Source organism: Neolamprologus multifasciatus, chromosome 15, assembly GCF_963576455.1.
Source record: "Neolamprologus multifasciatus chromosome 15, fNeoMul1.2, whole genome shotgun sequence".
Classification (NCBI taxonomy): Eukaryota; Metazoa; Chordata; class Actinopteri; order Cichliformes; family Cichlidae; genus Neolamprologus; species Neolamprologus multifasciatus.
In genome coordinates, this window is record NC_140453.1 from 17,662,251 (window position 1) to 17,679,338 (window position 17,088).

General features: G+C 37.2%; 2 protein-coding genes and 1 long non-coding RNA gene across 3 annotated transcripts in view; 1 reads left to right on the top strand and 2 right to left on the bottom strand.

Annotated features, from left to right (window-relative positions):
• Positions 1–17,088, bottom strand: part of LOC146501882 (uncharacterized) — a 230,233-nt gene that overhangs the window by 29,676 nt on the left and 183,469 nt on the right. The gene's annotated exons all lie outside the window — the stretch shown is intronic.
• On the bottom strand, positions 51–3,316 carry knstrn (kinetochore localized astrin (SPAG5) binding protein). Its single transcript, XM_085133593.1, has 9 exons — positions 3,192–3,316; positions 2,368–2,432; positions 2,158–2,293; positions 1,858–1,887; positions 1,669–1,768; positions 908–1,022; positions 756–817; positions 394–468; positions 51–306 (listed from the first exon to the last, which is right to left on the bottom strand). The coding sequence occupies exons 2-9, from the start codon at positions 2,387–2,389 to the stop codon at positions 178–180; spliced, it is 669 nt and encodes a 222-aa protein (XP_084989719.1). The 5' UTR covers positions 2,390–2,432; positions 3,192–3,316; the 3' UTR covers positions 51–177.
• knl1 (kinetochore scaffold 1) lies at positions 3,464–16,829 on the top strand. The gene is made up of 32 exons (XM_085133560.1): positions 3,464–3,643; positions 4,418–4,452; positions 4,582–4,618; positions 4,698–4,757; positions 4,864–4,946; positions 5,025–5,080; positions 5,165–5,189; positions 5,299–5,339; positions 5,429–5,481; positions 5,600–6,266; positions 6,579–6,631; positions 6,821–7,208; positions 7,625–7,662; positions 7,807–8,398; positions 8,563–8,615; positions 8,922–11,144; positions 11,232–11,346; positions 11,470–11,528; positions 11,621–11,719; positions 11,809–11,924; positions 12,512–12,602; positions 12,818–12,934; positions 13,054–13,141; positions 13,450–13,512; positions 13,608–13,647; positions 13,775–13,879; positions 13,972–14,072; positions 14,262–14,321; positions 14,471–14,580; positions 14,931–15,052; positions 15,179–15,304; positions 15,489–16,829. The coding sequence occupies exons 2-32, from the start codon at positions 4,424–4,426 to the stop codon at positions 15,583–15,585; spliced, it is 5,907 nt and encodes a 1,968-aa protein (XP_084989686.1). The 5' UTR covers positions 3,464–3,643; positions 4,418–4,423; the 3' UTR covers positions 15,586–16,829.

Consider the following 17,088-nt stretch of genomic DNA (forward strand, 5'->3'; position numbering starts at 1 on the left):
ATTGGGTGACATTAAATTTTGTATACTGACATAAGAAGGAATGTGGAACGTGTGGAAATAGGAGTTCTTTATTCAGTTTCACTCACACTGCCATCGAAATACATATCTGCAAATATATATACACAACGTTTACTCTTTAAATGGACACAATTTAAATTAAGAAATCAATGAAAACATTCAGAGTAGAAGAGTTTCCGCTTCTTTGAGAGCTCTTTCCAGTTCAGCTGCTTCAGAGGAAAAGTTCTCCCTTTCTTGAACCATTTGTTCTCGTGCCTCCTCTAGGCCTCTCATCGTTTCCTGGATTTCCTAAAAGGTTGTAAAAATAAGTAAAAATAATAAATAAAACTTAACTTTTAGTGACCTGTTACTTTCACTGAGCAGAGTTTTACTCACCTCTAGTCGAGCACGTTGCTGTGATGCAATATCACCAAAGGCCTTTATTTCATTGAGCAGGTCTGCGGAGATGCTCTGAAATACAAGGAGTAAATATTTTAACCCGGTGTTTCTGTAAATGATTATATAAATCCTGTGGGTGTCTACAATACATGTATATTGGGTGCATTTATAATATTTGTTCTTTATTTGCACATTTATTTTTGCATGAAACAAACTAATAAGTGCATGCTTCTGGTTTTCCTTTATATTCCAGCTTGCGGTTATTTGCGTGAATATGAATTAAAGTTTGCTTAAATGTGTAACGAATAAATCCCAAGTGTAAACATATCATAATGTAAAGTGAAATCAAATAAACATACCATAACCTCTTTCTTCTGACTTTCATTCTGCCGTGCAGTGTCTCCAACTCTTTCGCCTAATACTAAGAATGAAAGATGTATTTCTGTTAAGTCTCTTACAGAAACCACTGAAGAAACTGAAACTGATAAATATATTTTTGTATTTTTTCTACCTGGGTCTATTTTGGCAGTAACCAGAAGAGCATGGCAGTCTTTCAGGTTTTTCTGAACCTCTGCATTCTCTTTTTGAAGGTCACAGTACTGCAGCTCCAGCTTAGCTACTCTTTGCTGTAATAGGAAAATGAATTCAGAATTAAATAGAATATGGTAAAGAGATAACACAGAAGGGCTGTTCAGCTGTGGCTAATACCAAACATGGCATTTATTCTGTTAGGGTTTTTGGCGTCTTTTGTGTCAGATCCATTCATGAAGTAGCCCTTTTGCATTTTCTCCTATAAACTTGTACCAGATAATGTTAAAGAGGACAGATGCATAAAGAAAAGAATAGGAATTAAGAGAGTAAGTAGCAGCCAGGTGCTGCTAATAAATGCACTTAACTGAGCACCAGTTTTAGTGCTCAGTTAAGTGCCAAAAACAAAACCTAATCAAAACAAGGGCTACACCTCAGATTCTGTAGGCCTGAAATAATCATATTTTAAATGATAAAGCTCACGACAGCACAATTTTGAAGAAAAAAAAAAAAAAAAAAAGAAGCATAAACTGGTTCATACAACAGGACAACAATCCAAAGAATAGCAGTATCTACAGCATCTACAACAGAATGGCTAAAAAAGAAAAGATTGTTCAAAGCAGTCAAAAGTTCAACTTCAACCTGATTTGAATGTTATGGTGGAACCTTAAGAGAGCTGTGCATAAACCAAAAGCCCACAAACATCAGTGGGCAGTCATGTGTGGTAGCGATTACTTTCTATACCTGTGTGTCTGTGAGGTTTTTTGCCAGCTCCTCATTGGCAGCAGTCAAACATTGATTTTGCTCTTTGAGCTCTGCTTGTTGTCCATATCTAGTGAAGACTCTATGAAAATGTGCAACAAAGTTGTTAGGAAAAAAACAAAAACCAACAGGCTTAAACAATACCCATGTTAATGATTATGAAAGACTCACGCCTTCTGAACTTTATGAGCAACATTTTTCCTAAAAGACAAAAAAGTGAAACAAAATTAGAATTCAGCAGATTAGAGTCTGGCTGTACTAAGAGAATATACACATTTAGGCTTACTGGCAAACGTTTGATAGTCTTTACACTACATGATCCTGAATAGGTAAGCCAGGAAATTATCAGGCACAGTTTTGTTACCACAGTTGACTCCTATCACCACTAGGGAAAACTTGAGATGCATGCACTTGGTAACCTTTATTGTTCTCATACAACTGTGACCATTCACACGGGTCATAATTTGTTACCTTGGTGCATTTTCTTTATGTGGTTTAAGGACACCATCTGGTCTCTGGGCAGCAGTGGTTGTTGCGGGTGCAGTTGCTGTGTCTTTGGATTCTTGTTTATGATTGTTTTTCTTTGTTTCTGTAGGTGGGTGTACACCTTGAAGAATGACAGTTGTTAACAAAATTAAAGTAATCAATTGAAATAACTAGAAAAGTTCAAATTCACCTCACCTCTTGGAATTTTTGAAGACATGACTGTTCCTAAAAAGTATAATGTCAGCAATAATAAAAGCCACCTGCATGGGAAAAACAACACAAGACAGTAAGACCGTATTTGTATCCTGGGTGTTTTCATTTCTTTTTTTTCACTAAGATGTTTTATAACAGTAAAATAAAATTAACTGCTGTAAGAGATTGTTGTTGGGTTTGGTTTGTTTCGCATTCAGGCTACTCTAAAATCTTGCAACTGAGATATGTGACAATAAACTTTCAATGGATGTAGACCAGGAGTGGGGAACTCCAGGTCTCAAGGACCAGTGCCCTGCAGGTTTTTGATATCACTCTGGGTCAACATACCTGAATCAAATTATTACTTCATTACCAGGCCTCTGGAAAACTTCAAGTCATATTGAGGAGGTAATTTAGCTATTTGAATCAGATGTATTGGATCAAGGACACATTCAAAACCTGCAGGACACCGGTCCTTGAGGCCTGGAGTTCCCCAATCCCTGATGGAGACAGCAAAGACTACATAAAACTCTAAACTATCTGGATATCAGTCATGTTAAACTACTTAAATCAGAAGTCTGACAAACTGACCAGAGAATTCAAAAATAGATGCGTTTTATTTAAGTTTATTTATTTCTTCACCGCAGCCTCACTGAGATCCCTCTAGGGGAGCTTGACACATAAAACTCTGTTAAAACGACCGACCTCTATAGAAAAATAGCTTTCAGTCGTAATTTCTTCAATACTCAACAAATCAAAAAGCAGTACTTAAATAATAGTCGCTTACTGAATGTGATCTAGGTAATTAGCACAATATCAATGCTTACCTTTAAGGACACTAAGTATGCAAGCTGAATTCTCAACAGACAAATACCAGTTGACAATTTTTAAAAACGTCCCGCCCTCTGCGACCATTTCCGGTTGTAACGTTATTTCCTGTGTAAATAAAATAAATTTTCAATAATTGTGTTCCTCAAAAGATTCTTTTAAATTAAACTGAGTTATCAGTTTTAACATTTTAATTGACAGGCTGTTGTTAACTACACTCCAGTTATCTAAATAAAAATTAAGCTACAGACGGACCTTAGTGCGCACGCGTGAAGGCGGCTAAATTCAAAACTCAAGACGTTAGCATCGAGACTTGTTCGCATTAGCTTCAAATCGTATGTAATGTGGTTGAAGATAAACGACTTGAAAATGGTTTCAAGTTAGTTAAGAAGTAATAATAAAAAACGTCTTTGTCTTAGAACGCCGCAACATCACAATCAACAATAGCAAGGTAAGCGCCGTAATTCTTCTTTGGTGTTCAGTTGTTTTCTTGTTTGATTACGTGAACGGGAAGCTAATAGTAACGTCAGAGTTAGTGGTTTTCGGTTTGTCTATTTAAAATATGATTTTTACAAGGGGAAATACAGAACGCTGCCTAGCTTTGTTTATTATTTCAAATAAGTTACGTTAACAGTATTTATCGAGCTGCATTTGTTCATAAGGTCTTGGTAAATTGAATGACAGGTCTATTTTGTGGTGGTGGTTTCCCATTTCATGGCTGCTGGAGAACAGTGGCGTTACTTTTGCACACCTGACAGGTGTGGCGTAGTATCCTTAAGTTTTCTTCAGTCTCATTTTTTTTAAATCAAGGTTGTAACTTACGGTCATGTGAAAAAGAAAGTTTGCACAGGACTCTGTGCAACTACACACCGAGATTCAGGAGCTTGCAGAACCACCTTAGCAGCAATAACTGTTTGTTGGCATTTGTTCATGTACAGCTCATAAGGTCTTACCCCAGCATTTCATTCTGCTTAATAAAGTCTTTTAAACTTTGTTAAACAGTGGTGAATTTATTGTAATTATTGTCAAATAAACCCATTGCCACTACTTTAGAAACAATTGTTTTTGTGTCCAAAGATAATGCTTCATTTTTACACTTATCAGGTCTGCTAATCTCAAATACCTAGGACAAATTAAAAATGCTTCTTAAGCAACATTTTGGGTTTCAGGAAGACACTGTTGAAACAATGATTTCTATATAAAGCATTATTTTATATTCGTACAGTTGACGATGGAGCCTCTGGATCCTCCCAAAAATAAGTGAGTGCAAAATTACTGTATTAAATAAAAAGGACATTGATATCGGAACATTCCTACTTTACACCTTATGTTAACAAATGTATTGTGATATTTATGTGATAGTTTTATTGTTCATGCCTTGTGTTACAGTGAAGGCAGTGGATTTTCAAAGCGCCGCCTTTCTTCGGTCAGTATCTTAATCAGAGGTGTGATTTTATTTATTTCTGTACAAATGAACTAAACTGTTTGCACCTTGTAATTTTCAGATTTTAAAAGCGCCACGGAAATCAGCCAGGTTCCCTGACCAAGATCAGCAAGAAAATGTGGTAAACAGATAGTCTGATATAAGATTTCCAACTGCTTGTGGCACTAGACACCCTTAAGGTTTAAAAATTTAAAAATGGTGATATAATTTAGCCTTTTTCCTCTTAGGTGGAACGTGTCAAACCAGTGGAAAAGAGGAATTCAAGACGAGTCAGTTTTGCCCCTGCTAATGACGTCCTTCTGTTTTCTAAGTGAGACACGAAGAAATGCTCCTTTTACAAAAAGTACCTAACGACAAGTTGACCTAATCAGCGTCTCTCTCTTTATAGGGATGTCAAAAATGCCTCCCCTGTCCGAAGCCCTTTGCAAGAAATAATAACAGCAAGTATGTAATGTAGTATTATGTATAAGAATGTAATTTTTAAAACTTTTTGTAATTTTTATAATTATATTGTATGTTATTCTACAGCAGGAGCAACAACCACACAAAATAGGTAAGGTGAAATGAGCTATTAAGGTCAAGCCTGTCATCTGAATTTCAAGTCTTATCACAAAGAGTCAAATAAATCTCTCACATAAATGCTTTGGATTTTTTTGTACAAGGGTGGAAGTGGGAGTCACTGAAGATGGGAGTGAAATCATTGGTAGGATCATTGTTTTCAATGTACTGTCCACATTATCTGTTAGATAGTTATAGAGATTGCTGTTACTAAATTCAGGTCTCCAAATGTAGGTATGGAAACTCTTTTGAATGCTCCTCTACATGTTTCCCAACAAAAGGATAAGGTAAATTTGAAGTCTATCTTTGCATTTATTACATTATTATAATGCTTAATAATAGAAGTATTTTAACTTAACATTTGTTGTTCCCATTAACTGACCAAAGGTTATTTACCTTTATTAGGCCACTGGAGATGACTTTGGGGAAAAAACAGTGATGTTTTCCACAGAAGATGCAGCCATGGACATGACCCAAAGCCACACTATAAATATTGCTGCAGACATACCTGAAGATATACCCCTTGACAACTATGACATTTTCCCAGTTCTTGGAGAAAATCGCTTGATAGATGATAAAGCCACAGTCCCACCACTATCCACAGGCAGAAATGTCGACGTAAGCACATCATTGTCATGTTTGGATCCTGGATTTGAAAACTTCCTTGCAAGTCTGTCTAAACCAAGCGGCCAGAGCACTAATGCTGTAAACATAACGATGACTCTTCCTGCTGAAGCATCCTCTGAAGAAACAAAAGGCTCCCTGGTCCAGATTAAAACACAAAGGCCTAATTTGGATAAAGAAAATCAAGTTCCAGTGTCTGTTTCTGCTGTGATGGAGAAGACACCACATAACACCAGGAAAACTGGAGAACCATCCTACAGGAGTGCACTCTGTCCAGAAGATGATGTGAGCATGGATATGACTGAAGCCCAGACAGATCACATCCTGGGAGTCTGTGATGATGACGATAATCCTTTCCAGTGTCTTTTTCCTACTCAAGACATGTACACCCACTCAGAGATGAAACGGCAGCAGAGCAGTAAAGCATCAGGATTAACCAACCCAAAAGGTATCACATTTATTTCTGTCACTCAAATTAAAGGACAACTCTCCAGCATTTATACATCAGCTTATAAGTGATAAGAAGAAAATATGGGATGCCAAGCAGAGACGACAAATTTGTGTTCTGCCACGGTTCCTTTAGTGTAGACCATTTTTCATAAATATCTGGCCGTCTAGGCTCACAACTTTATGAAAGTCTAATACTAGAGCAAGGAAATTATCCCTGTATGCATTGTATGAATTTTATGCTTCATCAGTTTTAATGCTAATTGAATAGAATTTCAAATGGCCTTAATTTCATTTCACTTTTAATTATCAGATAAAGTGTCCTTGATAAATCCTCTCGTACCTGCTCCTCATCAAAGACATAAGGTAAGTTTGGCATTTATTATTTTTTTAAACTTTGCTAAACCTCCCATGCAAGTCATGCATGGGAGGTTTTGTCTTTAGTTGCTCGTAACATAGTATAGATTTAAAATGTTGTCTTTGAATGCTAATAATTGTTATTTCAAAGTAAAGTTTTGGTTGGCATGTAGTAATTGTTTGTGTTCTGTTCTTCAGGTGAGCTCTGATGCAAAAAACGAATGCAGAGAGAAGACAGTAGTGTTTGCTGCAGATGACGAGTTTATGGACATGACTGGGTGTCACACAGTAAACATCGCCTGTGGTCCCTTGGTTCCAGAGGACAAATCAGCAGATATTGATAAAGAGAACTTGCCACTAAATACCACTCAAAATGTTAGAGAGCCTTTTAAAGGTGTTACCATCTGTCCTGAACTAAGCATGGATATGACAGAAGCTCAAACTGGCCACATTTTGGAAGGTGTGCAGGACGATCCTTTTCAGTTTCTTTTTCCACCACAAGACATGTACACCCACTGTCTCAAGAAAGCAGATAGTACTTCAGGACAGCGGATAAGTGAAGCACTCAAATCATCTAACCATAAAGGTAAGGTGCTGTTCGAACCCTGATGTTTCTGAGAGGGGGAAAAGGGTAATCTAAAGTGAGGAGGAGCTTAAACACAATTTCAGACAGTAGATGAATTTAATTGCTGAACCAAGACCTATTGTAAGGGAGGGAGAAAAAGCAAAAATGAACTGTAATCCATACAAAGTTACTCTACCAGAGCTTAAGAATTAACAAAAAAAGGAAATGAGAGAAACTTTAAATCTTCGTTTGAGGTCATGTGAATGCTTTTGTTTTAAATTTCCTGAAATTTATTTTCCAAAACAGATTCTTATTTATTTATTTATGTATTTATTTATTTATTTATTTTCAACCAATTAATTAATGAATTCACTAGTTTTGCAGTGTTCTGGTTTCTTTAGCTAATCTATTTATTTATTACCCATTTCCACATTTAGGCATTGAAGCTTCATCTTCAAAGGCACTAAAAAATCAGGTGAGATTAAATGTTTTCCCTTTTTATTTTTCAATTACTGCATAACACAATACTTGTTCTAGCTGGTCTGGAAGATAGAACATATTGCCAAATCAAGGTTGATATTTTGCTGTATACTCAAAGTATTTCCTTTCCCATCCACAGAACAAACCTGACATTGAGAACAACTACAGCGAGAAAACAGTGAGATTTTCTGCAGATGATGCCTGTATGGATGTGACACGAAGTCACACTGTAAATATCCACCAGTTGCAAGTACAGTCTGACCAAAATTTTGACTTTTTACCTGCTAAAGAGAAAACTTTAAGATTCACTCCAGATGACGGTATTATAGATAAGAATTATGGCCTCACTACAAACACTGCCAGTAATTCAGCGTCCAATTCAGTAAATTCTGAGAAGAAACAAGACCGTCAAATATGTGATCTGCCTAGGAACACATCTTTGTCAGCACATAGTTTGGATCCAGGGTCAAAAAGCCTTACAGCTTCCTCCAGCATTAATCCTATGATTACTAAAATGACCTCTAATGGAAATGCAGTCTGTCCCGAAGCAAACATAAGCATGGACATGACTGAAGCTCAAACTGGCTACATTTTGGAACGGGATGCAGGCACAGCTACAGATGCCCGTCTTCAGGATCTTTTTCCCACGCAAAGCATACGCGCCCAAAGTGGTAATGTCAGAAAAGCTGACTGGCAGAACAGTAAAGCAACTGGATTATCAAGCTGTAAAGGTATGAAAACGGCAAAGTTATTGGGCTTTTTTGTTTGTTTTGTTTTTTGTTTTTTTTACATAGAAAATGTACAGAGTGCCACAGTTAAGTTTTAATAATTATTATATATTGAAGTTATGGTCAGGTAGCTGTTTCTCACTCAGTTTTACCATGTCCACCTTAAGGTAAAGAAAACCTCCTGAAGACGTCTGGAAACACAAAGGTGCAAAGACAGCAGGTGAGCATAAACATGTCTTGATCTTTTTGTTAAGGTTAGTTTTATTCAGGTAGCTGCACCAAATAATGCCTTTGTTTTAACAAAGGATCAAATAAATTTAAAGAGACAGGGTCATTTTGGTCAATATTTGCTTTACATTAAAGGCACTTGTTTTATTTTCATCAAGTTTATATGGTTTCAGTATGACATTTTAATTTTACTACAAACCTAAGATGTCATAAAAAGTCAATCAAATAGTGAGGCCTCTGGTCTGTGTGGAAACATATCTTCATGAACACATGTGCTCTGCTACACTGTCTTTCTCAGGTTAAGCTTGATGTGGAAGATGACTGCAAAGAGAAGACAGTGGTTCCTGTTGATGATGCCCTTATGGAAGTTACACAAAGTCTCACAGTGAACATTGTCAGTGATTTAGAACTGCAGTCTCACCAAGACACAGGCCTCTTACCTGCTAATGGAGAAAAGACAGTGAGGTTCAGTATAGATGATGCTGCCATGGAGGTGACACGAAGTCACACTGTAAACATTGCCACCAATCTAAACCTGCAGTCAGATCACAATTCAGACCTTTTACCTCCTATCGGAGAAAAGACAGTGAGGTTCAGTACAGATGATGCTGCCATGGATGTGACACGAAGTCACACTGTAAACATTGCCACCAATCTAAACCTGCAGTCAGATCACAATTCAGACCTTTTACCCCCTATCGAAGAAAAAACTGTGAGGTTCAGTACAGATGATGCTGCCATGGATGTGACACGAAGTCACACGGTGAACATTGCCACCAATGTAAAGTTGCTGTCAGATCACAGTTTACCTCTCAATGGAGAAAAAACCGTGAGGTTCAGTACAGATGATGCAGCCATGGATGTGACTCGAAGTCACACTGTGAACATCGCCACTAATCTAAATCTACAGCCAGATCACAATTCAGACCTTTTACCTCCTCTTGGAGAAAAAACTGTGAGGTTTAATACAGATGATGCAGCCATGGATATGACACGAAGTCATACTGTAAAGATTGCCACCGATTTTGACAAGAAGTTACATCAAAATGTGGATTTTCCACCTACCTCCGAAGAGAAAACGGGGAGGTTCAATGCAAATGATGGAGCAATGGATATAACGGAGTGCCTCACTGAAAGTATTCCAAGTGTTTCTGCACCATACCTGGTTCTACCATTGCAAAGGACTCTGCCCATCCAGGAAATCCAGGGTTTTTCTTTTAAAGTAGAGAAATCAAATAGTGAAGCCTGTGGTCTGCGTGGAAACATATCTTCATCAGCATATGATTTATATCAAGAATTTAAAAACTTGTCAAACACAAGTGACCCACGGACTGATATTAAATCACAGGACAATGATATACCATCCCCCCAAAAAGCTACTGACCCAAGGGACATACTGATACAGCTTAAAACACAGAAACCTGCTATGAATACTGAAAGTGAAGCTCCAGGTTTGGTTTCATCTTTCATAAAGAAGCCAGTAAGTACAACCATGATGGACAGTACAGAAATTAATTTGAGCATGGATATGACTGAAGCTCAAACAGGATGCATTTTGGGTCAGACGTGCACAGATGACCCCCTTCAGCGCCTGTCCTCCACACAAGATCCCAATTCAGACCATTTGCGACAAACTGGGATTGCATCACAGAGGAGTGGTGATTTGGGGTTATCTAATCCTGATGACCAGGAAATTATGAATGTGCCAGATTCTCTTAACTCAAACGAAAGGGAGAACACAGAAGAACCTGAACCAAGAACTACAGCTTGTCTGATATCACAGGATATGGAAAGTTCACCCAAGGTTGCTGGAAAGGATGTGGATGCATTGTGCTCACAAAAGTCTAGACGAATCAGTTTAGCTGATATTCAGTCAAAAGTAAGGCGTTTGAGTCACATGATAAGTGCAGCTCCCAGTGCAATTGTAACTGATAACTGCACCGCACCTTTGCATCATTTGGAACAAGACCTGGAGAAAAACTCAAAAGATAAAACATTACCTGTCACTATGGCAGAACCAGAAGCTGAAATGGAATTGGTAAACACTGAAGACAATGCACAAGCTCAGTGTTTTATAGAAGCAGAGCATCCCAGTGATGCTATTACTACAACTCCTTTCAGCTCAAAGACCAAACAGCTTATGTCAAGAATCTCACTGGGAGGCTTTAAGCCAAAACTGCCCCAAAAATGCAAACCTGATGAGTCAAAGACAGTGAAATCTTCAGGAGACCATACAAAGACAATCACCGCCAACGTTGCCAAGGAGCTGAACAACTTTGATGATGATGTTAGTGATATTTACGATGAAGAGCTGGGTAGTTATGAAGATATGTCAGAAGCACTGGACACTAGGAGTCCTCAGAAAAGTCCAGAGTACAACATGGTCGAGCCTTTAGAGAACACTGTGTTTGAAGAAGATGTTATTAGCCCTGTTCATGGACAAAAGAGACTTCTGCCAGAAGATAAAACTAATGTGGAGGATCAAAAGAGAATGAAAGCATCCTGTGTGACTGTTGAAGTGGTAGGTCAGCTTTCTCTGTTTTACGTAATTTACCTTTAATATGGTTTCTTTTATCCCATGTGTTTTGTTTCTTCTTATGCATTGCAGTCAGAGGTCATAGAGTGTGACAGTAATATAACTACAGCTCGTACGACTACACAGACAATAGATTCCTCCAGCAATCACACAGCCAGCATCAAATGTGAAACTGCATCTGAGTCAAGTAAGTTCATATCTTTGACGTTGATGGGCATCATTAAGATCTTGTATTCCTGATTGAAATAATGTTTCCTTTTACACTATTATTATTAAATATCTTTGTTTTCTTTTGGTTTTGTTTTTTTAGCTTTTAAACACAGCTTGTTTGAATCTCAGCTTGAAGACAGTGCTGTTGATGTGCAGATGGTAAGAAGTTTTATTTTTAAAAATTGATTTATTTGAAATCTGAAAATGTACACTTGCCTCATATTTCACTGCATTTGATGCCTTGATTACAGAAACTCAAAGATGGCACCATAACGGTCTTGGAGTTTTTTAAACTCTTCGGCATTGACTTTGTCATCCATAATCCTCGGGAGAGTGTCCTTCCTGGCAGAGTAGGTCAATCTTCTGTGTTAAAAATTACTTCCCCATTATATACACAAACAACATTATGTTATAGTGACTTTTGTTGTTGTTTTTTCAGTTTTTGTCAGACACAGAGGCTTCACCAATGGATTTACTGAAAGACCAACATATCAGTCGTCCTAAACAGATGGTTTATGAGACGGATGTCTTTAACCTCAAAGAAAAGGTTGAAGGGTATGTGCACTTCAAGTTTTATGACATATACTGTACACATGATTAAACCTACAGAAATATACTGAAAACATTAAGTAGTTAAATACATTTATTCATCTAAACTTGTGGTTTAGATAAGCGGTCCCCAACCTTTTTTGCGCCATGGACCGGTTTATGTTTGATAGTATTTTCACGGACCGGCCTTTAAGGTGTCCTGGATAAATACAACAAAATAAAACCAGTACCGGTACCAAAAAAAGAAAATTTATTCATAACACACGGGGTAAGATCCAGAGAAACTGAGTGTAACCACAAAACAATTTAAAAAATAACGCTAAAAACCCTGAAAACCATAAATTTCACACCCGAGCCTCAACACTCGCAGCCCGGTACTAAACGACTCACGGACTGGTACCGGCCCGAGGGTTGGGGACCACTGGTTTAGATGAATTGTGCTGTATCGCTGTAAACTCACAAAATCACAAGGAAAAACTGGGTGTAGCTTACAAACACAATTATAACTCGTTAAAAATTGTACAATTCTTTTTATGTTTAATCTCAGACGTTACAATTGAAGTTTAAAAACATGTCTGTTTTGTTCTTTCTAGGCTGAAGGTGCGAATGCAGGATCTAAATAAACCTCTTAATGCTGTCAATAGATCTTTGTGGGAGGACATGAGATATGCTTCAGATAAAGAGGTATTAGTCAAAGTAATTTTTTATGTGATATGTTTACATTTATTTGGGCAGGATAAACATTAAGTAATTTACAGTATATATATATATATTTTTAATTGCAATGTATTTTATTTAACTTTATTTAGCTATTGGCCTTTGCTGTGCGCTTGTGTATGACATGAATTTGGCATCTGTTCTCACAATTCACCCAATGCGGCGTTTGTTTGAATCAACAGCTGAAATCTTTCGGTGCTAAACTAAAGGAGAGAAATAACTTCTTCAGAAAAACAAGCAAAGTTCAGTCACATGAAATGAAGGAGGTTCTGTACTCAAATCTTTTGCAGGCGAATCTGGTAAGAACTTCCACACATTTAGAAAAAAATTACTAAAATGCAAAATTGGGGACTTCTTTGAATGCAAAATTAAATTGACATTGTTTTGTTTTGGGGTTTGTTTTTTGTTTTGTTTCCAGGAGGAGCAGCAGAAGTTAAGAGGAAGAATTCAGGAAGCAGATGAGATGATAAAAATTCTGGATGACTGTATTTGTGAATTAGAAACAGGTATAGCTACTTTGAAAACATGACTTTCCTGTTTGTGATATACCACAGAGTTTGCTCATTTTGTAGATATTAACTAATGTTTCAGTCACTAACATATGTATTTCTCTATCGTTTGGCTGTTGCTAGATGAAATCGATCGCAAAGATGGTGCTGCACCGCAAATCTCTATGTGATTGCTTTTGTTGCAGCACATTTCCAAAGTTGTCAGTAGTTTTGATGGAAGATGATGACCTGTTAGCAAACCTTTCTCTGGGGGCACAAAGAGGTTGGGTGTGTTGCTCTAGCCTAACCTATTCTCCTTCATTTAGAATTTGCTGCAGTTGAAGAAAAGGGGTTTGAAGACAAACCAAGTCTGAAGTCGATGCAGGAAGGTAACTTAATACTGTTTGATCTATTTGTTTTTTATTTTACGTCAGTTTAATTGAATAAGTCCTAAGTGCCTTTATTGGTTCGTTTTGTTTAACAGAAATGAAGAGAGTCACTGAGACGACGGCTGATAATGAGATGTGGGTTAAAATTAACTATCTTTTTTTTTTTTTTTTTTCTTCATTGAATTATGCAGTGAATGTTGAGAATTACCAGTTTTGAGCGGTCTCGATTATTTCTTCTTTGTTTTCTTCGTTCCTGCTAAAGACAAATATCTGAACTAGAGATGCAGAAGAAGCAGAATTCAAGTAAAGTCAAAAGTCTTCGAGCTGAAACGAGGAACCTGGAGGTTCATATGGGCCTTCTGAATGTGTCAGTACCAAGAACATTTTTTTACAGCTTAAGACCAGTTCTGTAAACAAATATGATAAAGTAAAACTGGTTTTGTACATTGTTTACATCAGGATGAATGAATGGAAGCTCAGAGAAATGAGGGACAACTGCAGAGTCTTCACTTTCCTCCACGAGACCATGCATCTGCAGCTGGTGTTTGAAAAGACCAATGGTATTTCTTTTTTTTCACGTTTTCTCATACAGTTTCTAACAGTTGGGAATATCTTGCATCATGGTTGTACCTCAGTCAGTAGTGTTCGCTCAAACCTTGAACAATATTAAAATTTAGATTTTGCTTAATTCTGTTGGTTTGGGTTTTTTTAAGACGCACTCTAATAACTTTGTTTTTCTGCTTTTGAAGGTAATGATGCCGACACTGAGCAGAAAATAACACACATCACTTTTAAACTGGAACTCGATGGTAAGAAAATAAGTACAAGAAGCATTCTGTGACGGAGGGTTATTAGATCTTTTCATCCTACCTGCCATGCTAAATTAATAGCCTTTGGCTACCTTTAATTGCACTTACTGTGATGAATATGTACTGAAAGCAATTATGTTTTCTACCAGATGAGAAGTCGCAGTGCCATGCATGCCTTGTTCACAAATTGGTCTCAGAGTACATTGAAGGTGAAAGTTGCTGGGTAAAGAAATACCCAACAAGAAGACAAGTACCAAAGGTAAGTGTAAATAAACACTTAAATGAGTGAACCCACTCCAGATACATACAAAGGACAGAAACAGGCTCATGTAAAATGGGCCAGATACTTAACCCCGAGTTGCTCCCAGTGTGTTCATTAGAGTGTGAATGCGTGTGATAGAAAAGTGCCTGTGTTTAATTAGATCAGGCCTGTGGGCTGTTTCTCGCATACTTTTGTTGCATCCACAGTGATCGCTCCCTGGTGGCCATTAAAACAAATACCAGTTTAAATTAGTCTGTTTTAGCTTAAATAATGAGATCCAGAAGATATGTCTATCGTTTATACAGTCTGTGCCTTCAGCTAAAGTATTTTGCCTGCTGTGTTCTCAGCTGCTCCATGATGTCAGCCTGGTGGTGAGTCGCTGTCGTCTTCTGGGAGAGGAACTGCGTCTCCTGAAACTGTGGGGAGGGCTACGGCTGGATATACTCGACATCAGCTGCATGGACACCAAGTAAGAACTACTATGCTTCACAGAAATGACAAATATTCCACTTTTTGATCCAAAAAATCATTCACATCTGCATGCAGTTTTGCATTTTGCAATGCTGTGGTGTATAACATTCAATTATTCTTCCAGAGTGCACATTGTCTTCAGCACTCTGAAGAAATTTTCCAAATTTGAGGTCGTCTTTGCCATCTCTGTCATCAACCACTTCTGTGTCCTGCATGTAGAGAGCTTTAAAAACATCATTGGAAGCACAACGTAAGTAAAATTTAAATATAAATCAAGAAATTTAGATTTAAAAAACCTATTGTTTATTTAATGAATACTGACAGAAATTACGTTGTTTTATGGAGAATATTACTATTGAAGGTAACCGTGTTAAAGGAATAATATATTATCTTCAAGTATAAAGTTAAATTTTTACATTTTTGTGTATTTCTAGGATTCAACAGATTGAAGACATTGTGGCTTCGTTCACTCCCGCCAAGAACCTGCTGACAAAGACTGTCAGAAAGATTCATGAAGTGTTATTATGTTGAGAATTAAACTCTGTTGTACAGTATAGAGGGGAAAAACTAAAAACTTAAATTCTTTTACAAATCAAAGAATAAGTATAATGTACAGAGTCTTAGTCTGTTTCTTCTGGTGTGTCAAAGATGTGCTGTTTTGCTTTTTGCTGTACACACAAACAGTTCTCACTGTACAAAGCTGTTCTGTTTCTGCAGACTTTAATGTTCCAATATGGGCAAAAAAAATTAAAAAGATGAATTGGCTCAAATGAAAGCTATGTTGGGAGTTAAAAGGATTTGCAAACATTGAAATCCCAACTCTTTCAAAAAAACAAAACAACAACCCAGCATTACAGACTGCACGATTATGGCCACTGTAGTTTAAAGCATAAAACCCTATTATTGGTGTGGTGCAGTTTCCAGAGTTGCCTCTAGATGGTGGACATTACCCATCAACTGTTGGAAGTTTTTGCTGAACCTCCCACATGTAAATATCAGTATCGCTTCATTTTGTTTATACTGAAATGATTATAAGCACATAATCTTTTTCCAGGCTTTTTTTTTATTAGACAGCAGTAACTGTAAAAAATAAACATGCTATGCATTATAATGGCTGTGTGAGTATTTTGTGCCACATTTTCACCCAATTTTCTTTGTTTGAAAATGGATCACAGTAAAGAATAAAACAGGGTGTCGGTTAAATTGGCTGAAACATGTGACATGTGCTATGATCAATAATACAAATCAAAATGTGAAATTAGATTGCAGGTGAGTAGACACCACTGAGAATAATCCATCTTCATTAAGCTTAATTTAAAATTTCCATGACCTCAAATGATTCAATAAGTCTTTGAAATGGTCAGTATTTCTAATTCTTAAACATATTTCTCAAGTATTGTGAAGGACATAGGGTGTAAAAACTGACTTTTGCAAAACAGCTGAACTGCAAGCTTAAATGTGCTAAAGAAAGCTCTACAAATAAGGCATCAAAATGCATCTTCCTCTGCAACTGCTGTACTTTGGTTAGACTTCGGAGGTCACTATGGGTCTGTGAAATATATGGTGCTCTGGTAGCTGTTGTTTTGTTCAGTAAAAAAAAAATCAAGATATTTAGAAAGTTTTGTCCCACATTTCAAATGATAGTGTTTGTCCTGAAATAAAAGAAACCTTTAAGATGTTATATGTAGTTTGTAGGTAGATAGAGTATGCAGGTTATGGACCTATATTATATACTGTGTCCCTATACTTTAAGGCATGTTTGAAGAAAAAAAAATCCTACTATACTCTATCATACCAAAAATTGATTACTTTTTTTTTTTTTTAATTAAGCATCCAGTTTAGGCTAAAGGCTGCTAAAAAGTGGAACAGAGCCAGGATCTTGCCTGATCCTGGCTCTGTTCTCAGCCAAGACATGACTGACATGGACAGTGTCCGGAGTTCATCTGAAAGGTCAAACAGCCAGAGACGAGCCTCTAAGAAGACGGATGGGGGTGGGCAATGACAGTCTACTCCCCGAGCCCCGACATCAAGGGT